At 34.4% G+C, this 17,555-nt stretch overlaps 1 protein-coding gene across 1 annotated transcript; it reads left to right on the forward strand.

Annotated features, from left to right (window-relative positions):
• The first annotated feature begins 9,965 nt into the window (after positions 1 to 9,965).
• Positions 9,966 to 17,445, forward strand: LOC132274087 (anamorsin homolog 2-like). The gene is made up of 5 exons (XM_059775253.1): positions 9,966 to 10,240; positions 10,807 to 10,973; positions 11,068 to 11,208; positions 12,149 to 12,338; positions 16,651 to 17,445. Exons 1-5 carry the CDS (start codon positions 10,108 to 10,110, stop codon positions 16,938 to 16,940), a joined length of 921 nt encoding a protein of 306 aa, XP_059631236.1. The 5' UTR covers positions 9,966 to 10,107; the 3' UTR covers positions 16,941 to 17,445.
• The last annotated feature ends 110 nt before the right edge of the window (positions 17,446 to 17,555 follow it).

Genomic DNA, 17,555 nt, shown 5'->3' on the forward strand with positions numbered 1-17,555 from the left:
TTAAACAAATAAGCAAATAGTCACACAAAAATGAAATAAAACAGTAATTAAAATGCCGAAACTATCATTTTAAAATTAGGGGTATTACAACTTTGCTTATCATTTCGAATAAAATTACAAGAAATTCTAAATCACAATCTATCATTTTAAATGATAAAAGATTTAGCTTACGTTACCGCCAGAATGCATGGAGTTTTTTCAGAGTAGATCTCAATGGCCAGAAACTTTACTATTCTATTCTTTTATAAATGTTTTTCCTTCATGTTTTTTCTTAAGTCCCACGATCAAAGTAAACAACAAAATTTATTATCCAAGTCTTCAATCCATCACAAACAATGCATAGCTCAAGGACCATTTATTCTGATGCCATCCGACTAGAGGTTTTCAAAATGAATCTGCTAACAATTTCACCGGAGTCAACCCAGATCCAATTCAACCATCAAAAGTTTTCTTTACCCAATTCCTTATAATGTCAATTGAATTTTGTATTTCCATAATATATATATATATATATATATATATATATATATATATATAGAGAGAGAGAGAGAGAGAGAGAGAGAGAGAAGAATTCTTAGGGAAATATTATTTTATACTTTTGGTTTCGAAAGGGGAAGATATCGATTTGGAGAGAAGAAGAAGAAAGAACAACAACAACAACCGGAGGAGGAAAAATGAAAAAGAAAAGGAAGATGAATAAGTTAAAAGTAATTTGATTTTGACAAAAGTTAAAGGTGAATTGTCCCACATATAAGTGAATAAAATAATATTGTGTATCACTTATGTATACGGTATATGTACATAGTAAAAGAAAATTTAACTAAGTAACTTTGTTACTTAAGTTGCTGAGTTGGTACTTAGTAGGCAATGACAAGGCAAGTTTGGGCGAGGTGGCTTCATCACAGCCGTAAGATTCTCAATGGACAGCCTCCAATGAGAGGTGCCATGGAGAGGATTTTTGCCCGTTCTAGTGTTGTTTAAAGCATTGGTCTTGGCCACTCAACTCTTGCCATGTGGAAGGGTGAGCTTTATCCCGCTATGCGTAATATATTCACATGTTTAGTTTAACTTTGAAAATAGTTCTATTTTTTTTAAAAAAATTAGAAATAAAAAATTACTTTGCTTGGTTGAAAACTCAATTAAAAAATGTTTGTTTTTATGAACTTAACTATAAAAGGTCTATTTTTATAGAACTGTATTTTATAGTTTTCTGAAAATAATTTTATATTTTATGAATTCTCTTGATAACTATTTTTAGAATTACAAAACAAGCCCAAGACTCCCGATTAATTGATTTCAACATCACTTTTAATTGAGTGTATCTTTTTTGACTCTCCATTTGGTTTATGTTCGTTAACTTGTAAAATCATTATCATATATGTGGGGCATGTTTGGTAACCATAACTGATTTGTGCTTTTACTTTGACTCATGTGTTCAATATTATTTGAAGCTTGTTTTGTAAAGCATATATTTATTGCAAGATTTTTGGAAGCCAAAACATAAAAACACGTTTGGTAAAAAGGTGTTGCAAGTTTGGAAAATAAAATGCCTAGTTAAAAATGTCAGTTTTAAGTTTTTTTTATTTATTTAAGTAATGTTCATCGTTACAGTGCTTTTGCTATAATGGCAAACAAACGGAAGCACTGAATTTTAGCCTTTTTCGAAAGCACTTCAATAATATTAAAATCGTAGCAAATGTTACCAAACACGCTTTGTGCTTTTGTTTTGCTGTAATACATTGTCCGAAACAAAAAAAAAACACGAAGCAACACTGGTTGCCAATCAGGCCCGTAATAAATTGAGTGTCATTTAGTTATTGTGCCGCATGGCCTCTTTGGAAAATAATACCATAAAGAGAAGGGGAGAAATGAAACAGAGGAAAGATTAATTAAGTTTTCATAACCCATGGAAACACCTCTCCAAAATTACCATTTTGCTTTTTATTCAAAAATGGAAAAATGGGAGGAAGAGAAATGAGAATGAATTAATATTTGTTTAAAAATAGAGTTTATTGTCCTTACTTGTCTGTAATGTTACCGATTTTCCCCATTTTTCATTTTCTGGAATTTTCTGATTTTCTGAGGGTATTTTTGTCTTTTCTCATTTTACGTGCCGGACATTGTAGGGTGTGCCGGGTGTATCCGAGAATTGATTGGGGCATTCCATTGAGTTCAGGACTCTTAAAAACGCAACGGTTGCCATTTTGACATTTTTCCGTTCTTCGGCTCGAAAAGTCCCGTGTGGGACCTGTTTCCGAAATCATCGCGTACGGGAGTTTTGGTTGGGTCTATTTGCATACTATTCATTTTATTTAATGTGTTTTATAAGGTTACAATGTAGATTGTATGTATATATATGTGTGTGGTGGTAAATGAAAAAAAGGAAAAAATAAAAGTCAAAAAGATATTTTTGGTGGGACCCACCACTAATATTATTAGTGGCCACAAGGCCATTTTGGCCTCAAATTCTCCCTATCTCCCGGCTCTCTCTTCCTAATTTCTCTTTTATTTTCTTTTTTCTTTTACAAGCTTCAAAGTTTGATTTCTTCTTAACCATTAGGAGTTTGGTTGTGCCGTTTGCGACAAATCGATGAGCTTGGCGAGATCTACGCATTAATCTAAGCTATTTATCATTTGGTGCACCCTAGGAATTTCGAACCTAGGGCTTGAATTTGGAACTTTTTGCATCTTTGTAAGGTAGGGGTGTTTAATTCACAATTTCTTGGATTTTTGTGAGTTATTTGGTATAAATTGTTGCCAAGCATGCTTTGATTGTGTTGATATCCTTTAAAGTGACTAAATCGTTATATGTGAAGCATATGATTATGTGTATTAGTTTATATTGTGTGAGAAAGTATGCTAAAATTTTTATATTTCATGCCAATTATGTTATATGAGCTGAAATTTGTGACTTAGAAACATGAGGTAGAATTTTAGAGATTTCTACAAAGCATGTATCTTGTGGATAGTTGATTTGCATAGAATGAGATTTCTTGTTGGCATGGCATTTAAATGTATAAAGTATTCATGCACTCATGGGAAGAAAAAGGGAAATTGGCTTTGAAAGAAGTGAAATGGGGATTTTAAGAAATGGTTTTGGAGATGGGGAGTGACATTGCATGACATTGCATCCTATTTCACGGCATATTCATTCTTGACTTGGGTTGTTGATGTTGCTATTATGGCTATTTTATTCCCGGCAAAGCATGACCCCATTTACTTTGTTCTCTTCATTGTTTGAATTCACGGGGTCTGAAGAGGTGTGCTTTAGGCACCACCTATTGAGCAAATTGCTCACCCCATTATTTAACATTTTTCAGGTTATGAAAAGGAGATGGCGGACAAAATCCACCACAAATATGGGGTTAGAGAAGTGTTTAAATATCTTTTGTGTTTGAGCCATTCTTGTAAAGCACCATTTAAAAATGTATTAAGTTTGCTTAGCATGGTCATGAAATGTAATTATGAATATTTGACTTTATTTCTATGTAAATTGAGCAATTGTAAGACTGTGTATTTCTATATTGGAAGGAAGTTAATGATGTTGTTTTTGTATAAAAATGTTGATGTTTCAAATCAAGAAATGTAGAAAGTCATTTTGCAATGTGTTTGGAATACGTTGTAGATTTATTTCAAAGTCTCTATCAAAGTGTTGCTTCAATTCCAACATTTTCAGCATGTCCAGTAGTAGGAATCAGCTCGCAGAGTCATTTCGGTAGACCGAAATGGGTACTTCGGTCGACCGATTCATTTCACAGTTTCGGGACTTTGCGCTTCGGCTGACCGGTTCAGGGGGCACTTTAGAGGCCATTTCGGCCGACCGAAATGGAGCTGCTAGTGCATCTTTTGCTCCTTCCTTGGTTCATTTAAACCCCAACCCTTTGAAAGTTGATTTAAAGCCTTCATAAAGCTTAGTTAAGGTACAATGATAATGTGTTGACCTAGACTTGATGTGGATTGACTTAGGTGTCCTCGGGTTCGGGTAAGGACCCGGTTAACGGTTCGGACCCATGTGTTCGGGTCGTTACATTGTCACAATGAGAAGGTTGTTCCATTGTGATGTAGGGGTTAGAAATTTAACTTTAGAAATAATCTAACATAAGATTATGTACATTTGACCATCTTTAAATTCTGTGATAACAAGAACCTCTATGTTAGTTGCCCACTTTATTCAATTCTTCCTCCTATCTCTTTCTTCAATTATTCCATTCCTCAAGGCATAAGTGTGTTATTATGGAGCATTCTACTAAACTTCATTTCCTCAATGGTTCCATTGATAAGTCCAATTAATGAAAATGTAAGTACATAATACATTTCTAACCATCATTATTATTGTTTTAAACTAATATGTATGAAGTTGGTTAAATGAATTTTCTTTTTTATTATTATTTTCTACAACAAGTCATATCACTCCTAATATTTAATTTTTTGAAATAATTTATAATTCACCCTTGATAATTTTGGTCTCTCTCTCCTCTTACCTTGTAGGCATGCTAATCTCTTCCTACTGCTACATTTATAGTTCTTTGTTGTATATATCCGTAACATTATCACTCTCTCATTAATTATGAACGAATTCAGCTTTTTGAAGAGTTAAGCATTGTGTGATAATTTAATTCAGTATTTAATTATGAACGAAATCAGCTTTTATTCAATTAAGTATATTTGATAACGTAATTTAAATATTACTAAAAATAGTGTAATGACCCTGTCATTTTCCTTTCTTTCTTTTTTTTTGAAATTTTACTGATAAATTTTTTTTCGTTGAATTTTTTTTTTCTGAGTTTGGTTACTCATCACTTAGTGTCGTCTCGAGTGCTCGGAAATGGTTTCCGAGACTCTTTTTTTTGGATTGACAACTTCCTTTAAGGACCGAGTTATTTTCACATTTTCATATTTTGGATATTATTCACTTTTCGTCTTTTTCCCATTTGTCACTTTGTTGGCATAACCTCACTTTTCATGTTTGGAGTTGAGTTTTGACTTCACGAGTTTTCATTTCAGTTGATTTCCTCGAAACACGTAACTTTACTTTTGGAGAAATGCTTGCCGGTTGTTTCTTTCTCCCGTAGGGATGTGGATGAAAGGATTCTTTAGAAACATTGATGTTTCTTGGGGTATTTTTTATAAATATCTTTTGGAGATATTTTGATTAGGGGTTTTTAAGAAAATATCTTTTTCATTCTGGGCAGTTTTGCAGTTATCCCTTTTTGTAGGGGCCATTATGCAATTAACGAAAGTTATTGCAAAATGCCTCGTTTTGAGCTTGGATCCTCGTACAGGATTCATTTTTACTTTTCAACGAGTCGTGTACTCTTAGAATTTCCTCACGGTCGTTTTCCCCAGTTTTAGGGTTCCGGTTACAGCCAAACTTGTTCGGGGCATATCTTTCTGCACGGGATTCGGTTTTCGATGCTGTTTCTTCCGTTGTTAATTTTTTTTCATTTCAGTTCTTTTTCGTTCACGGTGTTTTACCGTTTGAGAGCGTTTGCGCAAATTTCACTTTTTCGGACTTAGTAGGGCCCTTTCGGGGCATTTTTTAGGGTTTTATTATAAATAAGGGGTTATAAAATTAAAAACATTTCATCATCTTCTTCTCACACTACTGCAAATCAGCCATGGAAGCCCAAGGGGGCTGCCACCCTTCTTTTCTCAAATTAACCTTCTTCCCCTTTGTAAAATGCCGTAGTACCTTGGTATTTATCGTAGGCCTTAGTGAGGTACTCATTTTCCCCTTATTAGAAGCTGATTCTGACCATTTTTGAGTTCGGGTTTGGATTTTCATGGTGCCTCAAGGTTAAAGTTGTTTAATCCCCGATATAACTTAGAAGTATGGTCGGATTCAGAGCGATTACCTTCCGGTGGGGATTTGAGATTTCATCTCAAAGTGAGGTAGGGGATGTTTTAGATTTATATAATTGTTGTATTGATTATTTTATAAGCTTATATAACATGTATGCATGCCTTTGTAATTAATCTATAATTTAATTTAATTTAATTATTTTCTTTGTATAAAATTTAATTCTCATGGTTGTATATAGCTTGAAATTAAATTATGGTATGTTATTAAATTAAGTATTGATATGTTCATTCCCATATATTAAATTGGGAGGATTTGAATAAGTATTGCAATTTTTATTTAATCTTTCACTTGTATGAAAATATAATTCACATGATTGTAACTAGCATGGAATCAACTTGTATTTGATATTAAATTAGGCATTGGTATGTTCTTTAACATATGTGAATTTGAGAATATTCGGAATTATTTTAAAATCTAGAGAAAATTAATTAATTAAGTTAATTAATTTTATTTTAAGTGTTATACTCCCTTAAGTGGATTTTTAACTTGATATTGTTGATGAGTTTGACATGTTTTATCATATACATTAAATTGAGAATAATTGAATAGGTTTTGAGACTTTTATTTAATTATTTTCTTGTATGGAATTTAATTCACATGGTTGTACCTAGCTTGGAATGAACTTACAACGTGATATTAAATTAGGCCTTAATATGTTCATTAACATATATGAAAATGAGAATATTTGAATGAGTGTGGAGAACTTTATTTAATTATTTTCTTGTATGAAGTTTAATTTACCTAGTTGTGAGTTAGGTAGAAATAACTTTTAAAGTGTTATTAAATAAGGTATTGCCATGACCTTTGACTTGTATTAGTTTTAGAATATTTAGAGTTAGTATGTAATCTTGAGAATATAGTTATTTAATTTAATTAAATTTCATTATATGCTTCCATTGAAGTAGTTAGGTATTGAAGTTGTTTTCATGCTTAACTTGTAAATTTGGAACTTGTTGTATGATTACATTATAGCATTCCATGAGTCGAGATTATAGTTTAACTTGCTTATATACATATTATATATTTGATATGTCGTATGCCATTGTAGTTTGAAGACATATGACGAATATTGTGTGTTTTACTTGACTTATTTGTGCATGGTAGTTGCCTAATATATTGTGTATATGTATTATACCTTGATGCATAACTTGATGATTTTAGGAAAGCTTATAAGGACATTGTAATATGTTATGGCTAGGGCATGGTTGTAGTACGGGGGATGAGAGCTCCCTCTACAACATATAATGGGCACTGGGTAGTTCACTGAGGGCTAATAACCCTAAAACACCAATATACGGTTTGATTCTGGGTTTAGTGCGCATTAGGTAGTACCTTGCAGGCTAGTAACCCGAGATCAGCTTGCTTGGTCATTGAGACCGTATGTTATTGTCTTTCCGCCACTACTTGATTTCACATTCAATTCCAAGTTGTTTAATATGGATTGATTTATAGCTTGCGATGTGGTGTTTGCCATTTCAATTAGGTATAGTATACATGTGCTTAGTACTTACTTACATGCCTTGCTTTTCAATACAAGTTAATAACACTAAATTGTCATAACTTGCTGTTTCTGTATTTTAGATTTCAAGTTATTAACTTTGATAATCTATGCTTTGATGCATTGTATTAGAAGTTCTATTGTGAGTTAAAATTGCATTGAAATCGTAATTTGCGTTTTAATTGTTCAATGTAACCTAGAATGATTCCTTAGACTCATTTGCAACATAGACGTTAGTTGGCATGAACCATTTCGGTTGTTTTCGCATTTTAGGTTACAAGTTGATAACTTTGAATACCTATGTCTTGTTGCGTTACCCTATATGCTCCTATGTTGTTAAATTGCATGAATAATGTGGTTTATGCTAGAAATACTCTAAGGTAGCTTAGAATGCTCCTTGAGTCTCACCTTTGACATAGACGCTAGGTGGCATGACTGTATGAATTGATTTATAACAACTTAATAAGTTTGTAAAATGCTAGGTCTATGCATACTCATCTCGTACGAATACCTTTATGTTACTCACCCACATAGTGGAAACATTTTTCAGGTACAAGATTTAAGATTTGAGGCTTTACATTTGCTTTGAGATGTCTTGTAGACTTGAAGTATCTATTTCATGAAAATGTCAGTATGAAATGCTATTTTTGATTCAAAATGTCAAAACCTGTATATTTGGTTCTAAATATGTAATGAGCACCTAAGTGCGCCATTTATGATATATTTGACATGTATGAGATAAGGCCATGGCCCAATGATATTTTTTTTATATTCTAAGTACTTTTACTTTCATGCCTATTTTATTGAAAAATAGGAAAATGCCATACTTTAACGTCACTACATTTGCATGGGTGGTGGAAAATGGGTTTTAATACTTCCATAGGGTCTCTTAAATCATGCATGAAGTGTGGCCAAGGGCCAAATGGTCATTTGAAACCATTTTATAATTTTGAGTTTCAAATTTTCCTTTTAAAGTCATTTTAGGCAAAATTTGAGGTTTAATAGGTGATATTTTATTTTTAGCTACCATTGAGGTTGTAGGCCATTAGAACGCATGTAAATATGTATATTACGTTTGTGTGAATGCTCACCTTGCACAAAATATTACATTTGTATGAAATGGATGCTTGTTGGTCTTAAGTTTTCCATTTAAAGCATTTTCTTTGCATTTTGAGGTTTGAATAGGTCGTATCTTGCATCGGACATTTTTGGGAGCCACAAACCATCCCCACGCGCTTAAAATCACTATTGTACGTTTGCATGCATGATCATTTTAGTACAAAACACCATTTAGGGTCAAATGAGCACTTGGTACAAAGTTGGGTTTTTCCTTTTTTTTTTTTTTTTTTTTAACTTAAACTGATTTAGGGACATTTTGGGAATTTCTTTTGAAAAATAAATTCTGGCCTTGACATGGTCACATAGAAAAAGCGATTTTAGGGAGGGGTTTCTTCACAACATTTTTTTTCCCAGAAAATACCGTCTCTGTCTAGAAATCTCTATGTCAAATCTGATTTTCTGTGCATATTTGCATTTTTTGAAAATGTCTGTTATAAGGGCATTTTGAGAATTTTACGTCAAAAATAAAATTTTCTTTCGACATAGTTAGTTTGGAAAAATTATTTTGAGGGGAGTTTCTTCTTTGTGTTTTTCTAAAAAACATCGTTTAGTGCCTCAAAACGGCACACAAATTTCAGCATTTTTTCCAGGTCTATTCACTGCTGTAAAATTACTGTTCATTGCTGTCAAAACACTATTCATGGTCTCGGCAACATCAAAACTTTGTTTTGACTTTTCCTTTCTATTCGGACTTTGAATCAAGTGATTCTTGAGTCTAACTTGATTAATTTTTCGCTGTCTTTCCAATGATGTGCTCAGTAGCACTCAGATTTTGCTAAAAATTACTATTTTGCCCTTAGGGCTAAACTTGTCGGTTTTTTTTTTTTTAAATTGCTTCTGCTATGCTTTTTTATGAGTTCCGTGACTTTTCATGAAGTCACAAATGTGTCTTGGGAATGATGTACATTTCCGGAGATGTTGCTTCCATATAAAAAGACTGTTTTGCCCTTGGGGGCTTCTTTTGATCTTTTTCTGATATTTTATTTGGCGTCGGTTCTTGTGAAGTTCTGTGGCCTCATGGAAGGTTACTTTGGCGTCCTAGGGATATTGTATATTTCTAGAGACCTTATTTCTATTTTTGCTTCCGCATTTCGGATCCGTTATGGAATTAAATTTCGATTCATCACAGAACGCACTAGCTTAAAAAATCAGGGCCGTCACAAATAGTAAGTCCTAATTAAAATGAGATAAAATTTAATTGACAAAAACATCATATTTAGCTGAAGACTCAAAATTTTGCAAAACAATTAAAAATATTCATTTTTAATTGTTACTTAAAAATATTCAATACTTAAAATTTAATTTTTAAAATTTTCAATTTTTTATCAATCAGGTGGAAATGCAGCGCGTGAAGGACCAGCGCTCAGAGAGAGAGAGAGAGAGGAAAAAAGAGAGAGAACGCTTTTCGGCTTCGTTTTCAGACAAGACAAGACACAGTCACAAGAGTGGAGTGGTGTATTTGTATCATTTTGAACGTGTCTATGTGTAATTGGGTCACCGCTTACTTCCATTACTGACACTTTCCCCCTCTTTTCTCTCTCTACTTTCTCTCTCCATATTTAGTACTCTCTCGCTCTAAGCTCAACAACATTCAACAACCTCTCTCTCGTTGCAGAGCGAGAAAGAGATGGACTTCGATGACGGGGTGTTGATAATTACAGACTCAATATCTGTGAACGCAACTGTTGTGGCCTGGGCGATTCAGCATTTCTCTGTTGAACTCAAGGACTTGAGGATCATCACACAGGCCTCTCTTCTTGGTCGGTACAAAATTTTCCCTTGTGAAACCCTAGAATTCAATCATTAATTTGATAATTCATTACTCTGCGAGTTTTGCACTTTTATATTCAGTTATTGGATTCTAGGATTTTGATTGGTAGAATTCAATCATTATTTGATAATTCATCACTCTGCGAGTTTTGTCACTGTTATATTCAGTGGTGGGATTCTAGGATTTTGATTTGTAGTGATATATGTTGTATGCTCAAATTTCTGTTCTGATTAATCTTATTATCTGTTTGGTTGCTGAGAAAAGGTTCTTGAAAAAATAATTTTGGAATTTAAATATTTTATGCATAGATATATTTGGGGCCTTAGAGATGAAACATCCACTTAACTGAGCTAACTAATACCCTTTGGCTTGGATTAGGATAGTTTCCTTTTTCCTTTTTTGGAAATCAAAACAAATTTAAGCATGAGAGTTGTCGGATAAATTTTGTAGATTAGTGCTTAGTTTGCTTGACAACAAAACAGAAAGTGGCTTCTTTTATTTAAGTATAGTCTGTTTTCTGACATGCAATAACACATTTATTTGATTTTAGTGCAGAAGGAAACCTTAATTTTAAGTCATCTTCATTATCTACAATTATCTCGATATCGGAGAAACCTGGTTTCCACAGCCAACTATGGCTATTAGAATTGGCAAAAGTTCTTAAGCCAGGTGGTTATGTATTTCTACAAGAACCGTCCTTCTTTCACCCAAACCAAGAATATGTAAGTTGTGTGTGTAATAACAATTGTTTCACACTTTTTTCCCAGTTATTTTTAGAGCCGTTGCATTGGTTTTGATATAGATTCCTTATTTTAGGTTTTGGGTGAAATTGATGAATCAAGGGCTTGTTTAGAACGCAACCTTTTATTCGCTGGATTTTATTTGATTGAGGGCTTTGAATGCCTTGATCACTCAGCCGAAATCAATCAAACATCTCAAGATTTTGAGCTTATTGCGGTAATATTTCAATTTAGAATACTTAATTATGTAGTTTTTATTGGTCAATATAAATGTTGTCATTTGATTGCCTTTCCATGCTTTAACCACTTCTTGGCCTACCTAGTCCAAATACCCTAATTATGACCTATGTATGTATTAATAGCCTGGTGATCACCTTAATGCATGATGTTCAATAAATTAAAACACATGATGGCTTGGTGGTTACTTAACTACGATAACAGATTTCCTTATGCTGGCTAATGCAAAAATATGTCTCGCAACAAATGTGATTTTGTCATCAGTCATATCCCAGGGACAGTTTGTAAAAGTTGGTCCTGTCACATGGAGTGATTGATCGAGATTGATTCTTGGTGCAAGCTACTACATGCTTAGTGATTTTGGAATTTACACCGAACTCCCTTCTAGTTTATACTTGTGTAACAGATTACCGCCTGTTGTCACGGTCTACATCGTTTGCTGCTGATGTTATGAAAGTTTAAACTAAAATTTCAAAATGATAATTTTTCCCTTGCAAGGTATATGGGAAGACGCATTTGCCATCTCAGTAACTTCTGATTTCCGCATAGATTTCTCATCTCATCCATTTATGTTTTAGACCATACCCTCCACTACACTGGGTTTGGAGATTTGATAAATGAAGATGCTTCATTGCTTCCTTCCACTAAAATGCTTTATAATTTCCTGCTAGTCAATCTGTCTGATTTCTTTTCTGGTCGGCTGCTTGGTCTGGGTTTAACGAAGCATTCCATGGGCATTGCATCACATAAAATGCTTTATTGTCCAGGCAGAATACCCTCAATATTCTATTAAAATGTTACCTCTTTAGTATTCTTTTATTTGGCAAAAGCATCCAGAAAACAGGGTGGAAAGAAAGATAGGATGGTGTTGACTTCTTTTTTTCTTTTGTTTTTTTCTTCATATACTTTTGTCAGTGCAGATAAAAGCAAAGAGAACGTATGATGCCGAAGAATTTTCTACCTTTCAAAAGACAGAAGCACGCAAAGTGGATAATTCAATTATTCCTATTGGTGGTTCTTTGCAACCACAGATTGAGGAGATGGATGACTTCATTGACGAAAACAGTTTACTTACAGAAGAAGATCCAAAGAGGCCCGAGTTGCCCCAAGGTTTGGATTTGGACTTAATTAAAATGTTCAATAAAAGTACTTGCGTTGTTGGCTTATTGCCTTGCAGCTTTTATCAATGTCTTTCTGTAGTATTATGATAATTTATTTTTTCCTATCTGAATTTAGTCTAGAAATCTTCACAGAATGCTTTTCATAGGACATTATATAAAATTTAGTCATGGTAGCTTAAGTTTAACTTACGATACATTTCAATTGTCTGTGGAAAAAGTTCATTCAAGCTAAGTATTTGAGTCCAGCTTCTAGTGAGAACTAGGGAGCTCTTGAGGTCCTGGCCACTGATAAATAACGGTTGAATGAGATTTTGATACATCTAGGGCAGCAACCTTGTTTAATAGCATGTGATTGTGTTGGACAAATATAACAGATTTGGATTATTTAGGAATATACAGAAGAGGCGTTGTCTCCTTTCTAATGAACACAATTGCATTGTTGGGAGGTAAAATTTTGTTACCGTTATATATTGAGAATTGATAGGGGTATGAGATGGGTATAGAAGAGAGTGAACTAGATCTGGCATTTTGGCTATCTCAAACTATTTTCAAGCATTTAGGGGTTAAGTTTTCTCTTTCCTTTTCTATTGGATTATTGGGCAACTTTAAGTTCCCTCTATGGTGGCATTCTTCAAATGGACCACGGCTCTAGAATCTAGATAAATTAATTATAATCAATTTATTGAAGCTCCAAGAATCAAGTTTCCCCTGGCAGACCTATATGTTAGGCATCCTTGAAATCTCTTCTTGTGATCCTTGTTAATAACACCTATATCTCTTCTTGTGATCCTTGAAATCAGACAACACAAAGAATATTAGATTTCTTCTTTGTTGTCAGAAATCAAAGGCTTTAGATTTGATAACAAATGCTTTTTGAAAAATTTACTGGTGGCTTTATTGTGACAATTGTGGATAAAGAGAATTGAACTGTTCATGGACAATAGACACAGATAGTTAAGTTAATTGCATATTTGGAAAGTTTTATAGTTCCATTAGTCTCTATATTGACACTTTGAAATTCATGCCTAGCTCAACCATATGGCTTTGTGTTTGACTATCACTTGCTCCTTTAATGACCTTCACATGGAAATGAATCAAAGTGGTCAGGGTTTGGTGGGGTTGTCTGGATCTCTTGGGCATTGCCTCACGAAGCTGACAACTCACCCCCTCTAGGGTAAGGATTATACAGGTTGTTGATTGTATCCAGGGAGGGAGAAGACTGGTCCTAACCCTCCAAGCATATTGGATCAGGAGGGGGCAGGATTGCGGAGGTGCTCATCAGCATCAAAATGCAGGAAAATAATGCCGGCTTAGGAATATTTGGATATCTCATAGTGGCTAGAGTTGCCGGCAAGTAGGGCTGCAAATGAACTGAGTTATTCATGAAGAACTTGAGATCGGCTCGTTTAATCTCAGTTTCAGCATCAGGTGAACAAGTTGAGCTTAAGCTCGTTTAGTAAATGAGCCAATCCCGAATTGTTAGGCTCGACTTGTGTAGGTTCATGAACACTAAGCTTGTGTAGTCTCGTATGTGTTCATGAACTCAGGCTCATGAAGACGTTTATAAGCATAGGCTTATGTAGGCTTGTATAGGGTTATGAACGTAGGCTCATGAACATACATTCATGAACATAGGCTTGTGTAGACTTGTGTAAGTTCATGGACAAGCCAAAGCGACCTTGAACATGACCTTAAACCGAGCCCGCTCACGAATATGATATCGAGGTTGACCTTTTCTATTAAACGAGTCAAGCTGAGCCGAGCTTGAGCTTTTTAAAATAATAAGTAGTCTAGCCAGAGCTCGAGCTCGTCACGATCCCAAGCCTAGCTCGAGTTGAATCACAAAACAACTGAGCCGAGCCTGGATAGACTGAAGCTCAGCTTGATTCATTTGCAGCTCCACCCACAAATTGAGATGGTCCCCAAATTGGATGTACCAAGGTGGTGAATTTTATATTGGTTAGACCAGAAAGGAGGGAGAAGTGGACGCCAAGTTACGACATGGGGCACGCATTTGTTCTATCACCTGCTGCTGACCTTCCTGGCTTAAGTCTGCATGCCATACAGCCATAGTTGCATTGTAATTGGCTCTAGGCTTCATATTGCACTTGTGTTCCACATTTTGTAGGACCTCTATATAAGGTCAAGTAGCAGACTCATCAGCCAATTGTTCAAATTGAACCTTGGGGAGATACTTCCAACTTTTCTCTTGCTCTCTCTTTGGACTGCTCCACTCTCGTCTGGAATCAATTATCAATCTGTTGCATTTACCGTTTCATGTGTATCACCTTCGATGGTATAGAACCACGGTTATAAAGTATCAACAGTCTCTTTCATTTGATTGAGTTCTGTGGGAACCCAATCTCTTATTTCCTGAAGTTTGTGATGGCATCCTCTTTCCTTATTTTGCAAAAAATTATGATTTTTGATGTATTTTCTTACACTTCATAAATAATTGTCACCATCTGCAGCTGAGATATTATTTAACATCCATTTTCCTTCAATATTTCTCTCAAGCTACTCGTTTGAGACTTGTAGGTGATATGCATTCTCCTAAAACAGAACTCTGTTGCTAGCAATTGAAGTTTGTTTTAAGGCTTAGAGTAATATCTGTAAATCATATTATGAGATATTATTTAACATCCATTTTCCTTCAATATTTCTCTCAAGCTACTCGTTTGAAACTTGTAGGTGATATGCATTCTCCTAAAACAGAACTCTGTTGCTAGCAATTGAAGTTTGTTTTAAGGCTTAGAGTATTATCTGTAAATCATATTATGAATAAGGTGACCAATGATGTCTTTATTAGCTTTTGGATAAACTTGTAAGTGACTTGCATTCACCTAAAGCATTGCAATTACAGTTCATTATTTCATCAAGAGGAACACTTATTTTTTCCAATTACATTTTTTGTAGTTACCTTGAGGGGATTCCCACTTCTGTTTATTATGTAACTTGCCATGCATCTAATGCTGCATTGTCAATAGCTGGACCATATGATCACTAGATTAAAGGGAAGATTGGTATTAACCATGGGAAACCTACACAGGTAGTTTGGTAAGTAAGAATGTTGGATTTTACCATACTACTCCAACCCCCTACTCCACACACCTGAAAAAATAAAGAAAAGGAGGAAGAAAAACAAAGGTAGAATAAGTTACAACGTCATATTTTCTGTATGATAATTCAGGAACTGTTTTATCTACTCTTTTTAGTGGGGGAGGGGCGCTATCTGTAGATTTATTCATAAAATGTATTTCAAAGCCTTTATCTTCTTAGCTTTGATCCTATAGATTTATTTATAAAATGTATTTTCGTTGCATTGAAAGACTAAAGCCTAATGAAAATGTCTTCCCATTCTCTCATCTTGGGAGGAAATGTTGGAAATTGTTTTTCTTGAGAAATTTTTTTAACTTTAGTTTTGCATTGGCATTAATTACCAATCATGAGGACTCTCGCGAAAGTTTTTAAACAGTGTGTACAATAATATTAGTAGATGCTATTCAGACTGCTTAAAGCATTTTTTATCAACACATACATAAAAAGTATGTCTGCAAATTTAGTACTTGTTTGTGCTTCCTTTGTAATTTTTTTACTAACTTCATTTTATTTGGTATTTCTTGGCACGCACACACAGATCCACAAAAAAATAAAAAACTAAAATAAAATAAAATAAAGGGTTACTTAACTGTCTGAAATATTTGTCTCTGAATTGTGGGATTTTTGCATGTGTCAATTCAGTGTGCTCTTTTTAAATTATATTTATATTTTTTTGATTTATTCTGGAGCAGGACGTACCATTACTTGATTCTTATTTTAGCATATGTTTTGTGTCAAGTTAGTTCCATAGACACTATTTATTTAAATGATTAAATGCTCCTAATAGGTAATTGTGTATTTCTTTTCCATATATGTATAATTTCACAGTGCTCACGTACACTCTATCTGGCATCACCTAGTTACATAGAATATTGCATGGGCATGGCACATGCACATATCAGAAGGCAGGAATGGTTGATAAATAGTCTACAAGAAACAGAAGTATGTGGAAAGACAAGGTGAAACTATGTATTCAAGGAGTTTGAAAGTTCAAATCAGACTTCATTCATGTGGAAGCCTTTACCTTCTATACTGAACATCTATTATATTATGTCATTGGCCAATCGACTACTTAATAGTCAATGCTGCTTTTAGGAACTTCTGCTCACCTCTGTTGGACCTATTCAACTACTAAGCTTTAATGTTGTTACTGAAATCAATAATGATTATTAAAAAATATCCCATTTTATGTCTTATATTAGATGAAAGTTATTTTATACGGGAACGTATACGTGAACGAAATCGACTCTACCAACGTAGACGCCGAGCAAGAATGACAGAAGAGCAAAAAAAACGTGAAAAGGAGAAAAGAAGGCAGTATATGCAAAGCCGAAGAGTTCAGCCTGTTAGTTATGAAATGCCACTCCCTATACCAGTTAGTTGTGCAGCAGAAGAATGTGAACAAAGCTTGCTCTGCGGTCAGCAGCTCCGAGGATCTCACATTATTGATATGGAGCATAACCAGGTTGTGGGAGCAAGTGAAGCTTTGTAGCTGGAAAAGAACTGCTGTGAAGATTCCCATTAGAACTTTGACAGAGGAGAAAGGAAGTCACATACTGGTAGCGCAGTTGCAGCAGCTGTATCGCTTGAATGTGTATAAACTGTGAGAACTTGTGGTGCTAAGAGATCAGCCATTTCTCTAAAATCCTCGAAGATAGCGATAAAGTCAATACCGGCTTTTAACACATACGAACATACATGTACATTTTATGTATACATATAGCTCTAAAATGGGGGACGAACACTCTCCTAATATGAAGGTGAGCCCCCAAGCTCTTGTCCTCGATATAATTTATTGTATATATGAAATTTGTTTGGTATCAGAGAGGGGCTCTCTTTTGACCCATGTTTTCTCAAGGACTCGCGCTCTTGTTTAAGAACAGCTACTTGTATTGATACTTTTACTAGTGTGGATCTTGATTTTGTTGGTTGTAGGGGCATGTCAATATTCAGTTGCAAACTTGTTCTACTTGTGTTATTTGTAACTAATTCTTGTATCTTCCTTTTCTTCTTTGTCCACTATTGTTGGTTTAATAGCTTTCTTGTGCATTAGCTAGAGCCTTAGTTGTTGTAATTATTCTCAGATCATGTGAGGAAGTATCAGCAC

The sequence above is a fragment of the Cornus florida genome, unplaced genomic scaffold, assembly GCF_030987335.1.
Source record: "Cornus florida cultivar Cherokee Brave unplaced genomic scaffold, ASM3098733v1 CherokeeBrave_3.0.0_Hap2_Chr09, whole genome shotgun sequence".
NCBI classification, from domain to species: Eukaryota; Viridiplantae; Streptophyta; class Magnoliopsida; order Cornales; family Cornaceae; genus Cornus; species Cornus florida.